Below are 8,141 nucleotides of genomic sequence, written 5' to 3'. Positions count from 1 at the left end.
CCTAAGGGTTTAATGATGGTTGCCCTGGTGCTAATTACCCAGTAGTCCTTCTGCATCATGTTGGTCACATTTCCATTACAGGAAACAATCAAATCACTTCAATCATGTTTAAGATGTGTCAATGGCTTCCTACCACCCAGAAGAGATGTGATAAATGTTTGAATTAGTAGACAAGTTTACCCTAATTTGAATATTATAAAATACAAGCGCATATTAAAATATGGCATGGTAACATACCCACTGAAATGACAATTCCTTACCTTGATTCACAGAGCTTAAACAGGCTGGCTATATGCAGCTCTCTACTGCATAGGATTTAGGTTTTTTGGGTCCACTGATATTACTCATCCAATGACTTCAGCTACACCTCCCTTGATCTCTACCATGTGATCAAAACCTGCTTCTTCAGAAAGCTCTTTGCAGAGAATCAACTATAGTAGCCCTTCTAGGCACTCATCATTGCACTAACTTGTATGAAGGACTTCACCTCCCTAAAATTGTGCTATCTTCATCTGATAAATTTACTTTTAGCTTTCTTAGTTACTCTTCCTTCCTCACTTGACTATAAACATCAGAAGTCTGGGAAATTTTTTTAGGTTAGATACTTAACACAATGCCTGATCCATAGTAGATACTAAGTAAATATTTTCTGAAGAAGTAAGTGGGATTTTTTCTAAGCTGAGATACACTTTATTTCCTATTCTGTTAATATCGTTTATTCACTGAATATTAAATTACTTTGCACTCTCTTTATTAGTTAATCTTCTCAATGCTGCAACAAAATGCCAGATAAAAGTAATTTAAGAAAAGAATGGTTTATTTTGGCTCTTTGAGGACACAGTCCACCTTGGAGGGAGGTTGGACATGATGGCAGGAACATATGCCCGATCACAATGCCTACAGTCATGAAGCAAAGAGAGATGAATGCTGGTGCTCAGCTCTCTTTCTCTTTATTCAGTCAGCAATCCCAGCCTAGCCCATGGGAAGGTGCTACCCACCTTCAAGCTAAGTCTTCCCATCTCAGTCAAATCTTAGGAAACAACCTCGTAAACATACCCAGAAGTGTGTTACATGGTGATTTTAAATCCAGTCAGTTTAACAATGAAGGTGAACTATCACATCTCTTTAACTCAATATTCACGTAAAAGTGCTCCTTTAGGCTCAGCTTTGTATAGACAAACCCTGTTTTGAAGAAGCAATTCAATCTTGTAGGCTAATTTCTCTCAAAACTCTCTCACCCAAACCTCTGTTTCCGAAGGCTAGTTTTAGTAAAAGGAGGGAAAAGTACTTTCCCAGATAGACATAGCTAATTGTCCATTAAGAGACTAATTCTAAGAACTCTCGTCCATCATGTCCTCATTAGCCAGGCACAAAAAAATTTCATGGGATTTAGGGGATGGTGATAATTTTTAAATTAATATGAGTGATAATCGGATCCCATGAAGGACTTTTGAGGGGGAAACCCAAGTAAGCGTGCTCCTTTAACATGCTCTTATTACAAACGTTTGTTTAGAATCCTTCAAGTGAATGCTTATTTGGAGTATGCACCACTGTTTAATTAAGGAACTGATTTTTGGGACTGTGTAGCCACCAGATGGATATCTGAGTTTCAAGAAACATTCAGATGAAGTAACTACAATGATTGTTAAGAAAGGTCAGAAATTTTATCAGCCAGAGGTTATGACTCTCTAAGCTGATTAGAACAGGAGACTCTTTGCTGTGGTTTCTTAAAACATTTTGGTCCTGATTCCCTATCATGTATCTCCAGAATATTATTACTTTGGTTATGAGTTATAGCTTAAGAATGCTTTCACAGGGCTAGAGAGATGGCTCAGCAGTTAAGAGCATTCGTTGCTCTTGCAAAGGACCTGGGTTCGATCACTAGCACCTACATGGCAGCTAACAGCTGTCCTAACTCCAGTTTCAGGATATCTGACATCTGCTTCTGACCTTAGTGGGCACTGCATGACATGGGTGTACCCACATACATGCAGACAATACACTCATACACATAAAATAAAGATAATTACAAATAGTGCTTCCTTTTGTAGGTTTATACTTGGATCAATTGTTCTCAGAATTTTTGCAGATAAAGTTTAGAAAAGTATACCATACAGAACCTATATTGATGATGTCATACTGTCATAGACTGAGTGTCATGTCCCCCAATTTCATATGCTGAATTTAAGTCCCCCCACTATGGAACAGTATTAAAAAGATGGGACTTTGTGGAGATAATTAAGTCATGAGAATGGAGTCCACATCAGTGGGATTAGTGTCCTTATGAGAAAGACCCAAAGATCTAGCTCGGTAATCTTTGCCTGTCATGTGAGGATGCAAGGATTAGTCAGCAGGCTAGAGCTCAGAGCAGGACTCTCACTAGATTCGGTCTGATTGCATCCTCTCTCAAATTTCCAGTCTCCAGAACTATGAGAAATAGATTTTTGGTGCTTATTAGCCTCTCAGTCTGTAGTACTTTGTATAGAAGCCTGAACTAAGGCATGCTTTCATGCTTTAAAACCCTGTGGTGATCCTTATGGTTCTTTGGAGAAAGTCTAGAATCTATTATACTTTGTCCTTCCCCAAGCCACTGGCCTCTTTGGCCTTCCAGTTCCCTGATGTCACAGCATAGTATGCTGCCTCCTATCCTGTTGAGCTGTCCTCCCTGCTAACAGCTCTCCCTGTTCCACTGCTTAGTTTTCAGAACTCAGGTTTGGAGTCACACAAGGTCAGAGACACCTTTTGCAATTTCTTTCTTTCCACATGGCACTTAGTTCTGATTGTGTATTTCTTGGACTGTATGATTAAATTACATTTTCAAGGAAAGCATTATTTTTATGTACAAGTCACACAATCATCAAGTTGCATCATTTTTGAATGGGGAACCCCAGCTAGCAAGTACTGATCTACAACCCAGCACTTTGAAGTAGATCCTAGAGCACTTGGCCGCAAACTACACCAGAAAGGGCTTCAGTCAAAGTCACCTTTTGATATATCCAATTCTTAACATAGTCTACTAAAGTCTGAAACTGAAGCTTAGAATACTGATATGATTAAAATTGTGTTTGTTAATGAAGACACTAGCGAACATGAATGAAATGATCAATGATCTATCGGTACTATGATTTTTTTTCTGTCCCTTTGTTTCAGAATAAAGGTTCTTCCTGATAGTAGTGAAATAAAAAGGAATATATTCTTATTCTTCAAGTGTATATCCTTTCATATATGAAATTTCAAAATGAGTACTCCTGATTTTCAGGTAAAGACGCTTCAACACAAGATCAGTCACCTCAGAGCCCTTGTCACCCCAGAGCATGACTTTTCTCTCATATCACCTAAATCAATTGCTGTCTGGGTTTCAAGCTATTCCAACTATGATGATGGTTATAAATGACTTTCTGCATCATGTGCTGAGCTGCTGTGGTAAAAGGATAAAGTGCTTCCCCGTGGGAGTGCCCAGTGTTCAGGTACCATTTTTCTAAGTGTTGTAAGTTGCCGTTAGGGAAGGTAGAGGGACAGATAGTGCTACTGGGGATAATCAGAAATACAGACAGTAAAAATGTTTTTAATATGGAACTTGATTTAAAGGAGCTCAAGAGAGAGAGAGGTGGGATATCTGGTGACGTCTCTCCTGGAAAGGCATCATACATACCTGGTGCTCAGGAACTGAGGTTAAATTTACAGTGCTCTGATTGCTGTCATCAATGGCCTCTGCCTATGAGGGACCTCTCTGTCACAGGAAGATGAATGTAGTCTGCTAGGTTACTGTTCAAACTTCTCCCCTTGGACTCAATGAAGATCTTGAGGTCCATTCCAATTAAATCTTGAGATGAACTGTAGCTTCAGTGTTCAGGATCTGTTATCCACAGTGGAAGAACACTTGGGAATATCCCAGGGGGACTGGTCAGATTGGCCCAGGAACATAACAAATGAAATGACCAATAACTCATGGTCTCTGTCAGTTTCCTGATAGGGAGTGACTAATGAATGGCCTACAGTCAGAGTCAAAGATACATAGTCAATACCCAGTCTATTTTGTGATTCTAAAATAAATGATGCCAGAATTTGTGTCAAGTGACAAATGGTACCCAAATTAGCATCGAGATTTCAGTTAATTATCCCACTCCCTCAAGCCACCACAATTCCTAATTTGCTGAATAATTTAGGTGTGCCAAAGGCTAGAATGAACGCTTCAGGGAATACCACAGGAAAGACAGGGTTCCTGTCCTCAGGAGCTTAAATTCACTTTGCGCTCATACACATGTCCTAAGGACCTCATGTAGCAATAATGAATAACAATGAAAACTTAAAGAAAGCTAGAAGTCATAGCACAAACCTGTAATCCCAGCAGCAGGGAAGTAGAGGAAAGAGAATCTGAGTTCAAGGCTAGGTATGCCTACATAGTAAATTCAAGACAGCTTGAACTATGTAAGACTGTCACAATAGCAAAAACTAAAAAGCACCCCCACACCGTACACACATGTACACGCATACAAAACTTAGTGAACGTTATGTACTAGACACTCTTTTGAGTGTTTTGAGTACTTTATCTAATTTAATCTCCATAAACACATTAGTAATCCCATGTTGTCAACTGAGTATTCCTCTTTACAAAATAAAGAAACCCAAATAAATTAATGTTCCGAAATCACACAACTAGGAAGAACTGGCACTAGGAATCAAAACTAGGTGTCTGGATTGAGAGATCCATATCTGTTATTCCTCTAGAACAATCACAACTAGAATTTAAGCCTGACTATGGTAGCACAAAACTATAACCCCAGCACTTGCACACACACACACACACACACACACACACACACACACACACACGTCTTTTCTGAACCAGTTCTTCAAGATTTAATTCTTGATGTTTTTTTCCAAAATTCAACTCCTATTTATTGGCATGATGTTATATTTTGAGAAAAATGCTTTTAGCTAAGATCCCAGACACTGAACAGAGATAACAACTCTGCTATGGACATGGGGACTGGCTGCTTTCATTTTATTTACTCAGGTCTCATGTGTCTACATGTTGCTATCTCACTTTGTAGCTGCCAAAAGTAACGCTCAAGTGTCTGGTGTGAAATCATACAACTTTGTATTCATACACAGATGGGTTCTCACTATGTCAACTCCCAAACCAGCATAATCAGCATTATATTTCCATTGAATATTATTGAGATAGAATTACAGTTTATATTGGCATGAATGAGCAACATTTGACATATGTGACTGTATCTCAATAATATCAATATAAATACAATGCTAGTCATATGTACAACCTTTAGTTGTCTAGTAGACATGTTAAGAAAAGTAAAAACCTGAGAGATTGATTTCAAATTCTATTTTATTTTAGGTACTATATCTAGACAAGTAATTAGTTTTAAAATTTTAAAGTGGTTTACATTCTTGCTTTTTAGTTAACCTTTGAATTTAAATGTTTATTTTGTACTTTAACATCTTAATTTTTACTAGATTCAAGTGTTCTAAAAGCTGTTTGTGATGGTGATAGTACACAGGATGACACATAGGTAACTTGATTTTTAAGCTGATCTTTTGAACTTTCAACAATCAATATAGTTATAAATAAAATGTGTCCTGTATGTGTCTGAGAGGAAACCAGAATGTTGGTACGTTCTTGCACTGGGAGACAAAGCTGAATATTACTCCTGTCTCCTGGAATCTAAAGTGGAAATTTTGTTTTTCCAATTAGCATTTTAAAAAATAATTCTTCATTCAGTTGGTCTACGTTGAACTCATGGTAGGATGACAGCCATCCTACCATAAAGAATAAATGTTCTGATTTCTGTTGACAGCAGAGTTTGTCCCCACTCAGGAGATGTGTCACTAACACAGCTCCACGGGTAAGTCAGTTCTGCAGGGACTTTTTCAAGCATGTGTAACAAGGAGTTTGTGTGACAACCTAAAATTGACCCAGGAGCTGCACCTTGGAATGTGAGTTCAGTTTGGAAACAGTTCTAACCTAGACAAGCAGTTGGGGGGGGCGGGTTGATGGGCTAGATAAGAACCCTATGTACAAGTCCTCAAACGTGCCAACAGCAGGGGGCAGCAAAGAGGCAACTTGAACCATAGAGGTACTGGATTGGTGGTTAGGACTCTCGGTACCAACAACCCTTCTGGGAAAATGATGCTGGGAAAGGAAAGAGTGGCATGCAGGCGTTTTCTGCTCCAGACAGTAAGACGTTGTTTTGCTGACTCTCCCTGGCTCTCGACAACATCAGACAACAGAAGTGAGAGGCTAAATGCATTGACTCCAGGGGCAAACACGAGTTTGGAAAAGCGTCCTTTTCCACAGATCCACGAAACACGTTACTGACTGTAAACTTTCCCAATAGTGCTGGGGACAATGCCCGGCCCACACGGAGAAGGGGTTCAGACAACAGGGGGCCCAAATGGACAGTACTGACTTTCTCCCAGAAAAGGGTCAGTGTCTAGGGCACCCCACTTCTAGTCAGGATCTGGTATGGTTGGAGATCAGGGTGGACGGCCCACAGCCCAGAGGTTCCCCCAGCGCGTGGCCAGCCTCTCGCCGCTGGTTCCAGTTGCCAGGAGGCTGGCCGCTGGCAGGAAGAGGCTAGGAAACCTCAGAGGCAGCAGGACAGCTGCCTCCTTGTTTCGTAGCCCGGTGGCCTTTTCTTTTTCTTTACTTTTTTTTTCCCCTTGCAGAAGTCAGAAGTTCCCGCCCCCTGTCCCACGCCCCCAGCTCTCCACAGGATGGTCCAGCCCAAGCTCCGAAAGCGTTAACCCAGGGGCGTCCCGCAGTGCTTGTTCCTAAAAAGGAAAGGTACACATTTGGTCCTGGAGAGACATGGACCACAGCCCATACTTCCTGTTACCCAGACCTTATATAAAACGTCATGAACGCCCTGACTGCAGAGACGCACCTAGTACCGGCCCAGCTACCGCCCGCCCGCCCGCGCCCGCCGCCTGAGGTTTCCCGGGAACCACAATGAACAAGTGGCTGTGTTTTGCGCTCCTGGTAAGTCCCAGGCTAGGACTTGGTGCAGATACCCCGGAGGCTTCGGGCCACCTGGACTCCCCACCTCCCGCGAGCCTATGGGGGCGAAGCCTGCCGGCTCTCAGGAGGGGTCTCAGGTTAGGTGGGAACCGGTTAACCCTCTTCCTGGCAGAGTGACTTTACCTTGAAAAGTTCCTGCCGAGTTTATGTGGTGGGGAGAGCGACACACAGTGAGATGCAGACGTTTTTGTTTGATTCCATCCATTTATTTACCTTATTCATTTGGTTACTTGTGTCCTGTAAATATTATATCTGTGCTTACTTAGACTTTTTATTATTACTGGAGATGAAGTTGTGTCTAGGTTGGAAGCAAAGTCTTTTGGAAACTACTGTACAGAACAGTTTGGATGCAGTGACTGTGGTCTGAAGCATCATTAGACTGATTTACACATGTGTTATGGGCAATTTCAACTAACTGGCATCAGCGAAAATATTCTTTCATTTAACTGCAATTTAATATTTTAATAAGGTTTTATTACTCAAATTTATTATCCCAGTGCTCAACTTCATACAATATGAAAATATTAATGGACTAATGATAATTATGCTAAAGAATGTATTTAAATAACTGGATGAAGTCCACCACTAAATAGGGCTAAAGCCTGATGTGAGACGTTGTTTGGAAAATAAAGGAATACTTTTAACATAATGTACCTTCTCCCTTTCTTTTGCTTTCTTTCTTTTTTCTTTTAACTTTTTAACTTATAATTTTGGTCCCTCATTGTTAAAGTTTATATATTAGTCTTTTGGTGGTTAAACATTTATTTTATTTACCTTTAGAGTGGGAACTATAGGAAATCACAAATCAGATATTCATGACCAGCTAGAACTCCATCTTTAAGCCATGTTTGTGTTTAGGATGCATTGCCTTCAATCAGTGTTTGAATTTCAACCTCCAACTCACACATTCCCTTTATCTCCTGGGATACACAAACATGCATAGGTAAATTAATACCAAAATCACTCAGAAAAAGGTAGACAGGAGGTTGTACATAAACAAGTATGTTAGCTACATGAGTACATTTGCATGTGTGTATATATAAATGTAAAATGTAGATGTCCACTAATATAGCTAATATAAAGAAGTTTTAAAATTATT

The 8,141-nt window shown here is 40.2% G+C and overlaps 1 protein-coding gene across 1 annotated transcript in view; it reads left to right on the top strand.

Annotated features, from left to right (window-relative positions):
* The first annotated feature begins 6,832 nt into the window (after positions 1 to 6,832).
* The window catches only part of Tnfrsf11b (TNF receptor superfamily member 11b), a 27,768-nt gene continuing 26,459 nt past the window's right edge, over positions 6,833 to 8,141 (top strand). Inside the window, exon 1 of the mRNA XM_008837968.3 lies at positions 6,833 to 7,003. Coding sequence (XP_008836190.1) covers positions 6,974 to 7,003 — 30 coding nt within the window. The 5' untranslated portion in view covers positions 6,833 to 6,973. The remainder of the gene's footprint in view (positions 7,004 to 8,141) is intronic.

This window comes from Nannospalax galili, unplaced genomic scaffold, assembly GCF_000622305.1.
Source record: "Nannospalax galili isolate Female #2095 unplaced genomic scaffold, S.galili_v1.0 scaffold17, whole genome shotgun sequence".
Classification (NCBI taxonomy): domain Eukaryota; kingdom Metazoa; phylum Chordata; class Mammalia; order Rodentia; family Spalacidae; genus Nannospalax; species Nannospalax galili.
Note: the sequence above shows the minus strand (reverse complement) of the source record. Positions and strands in the feature narration are given on the sequence as shown.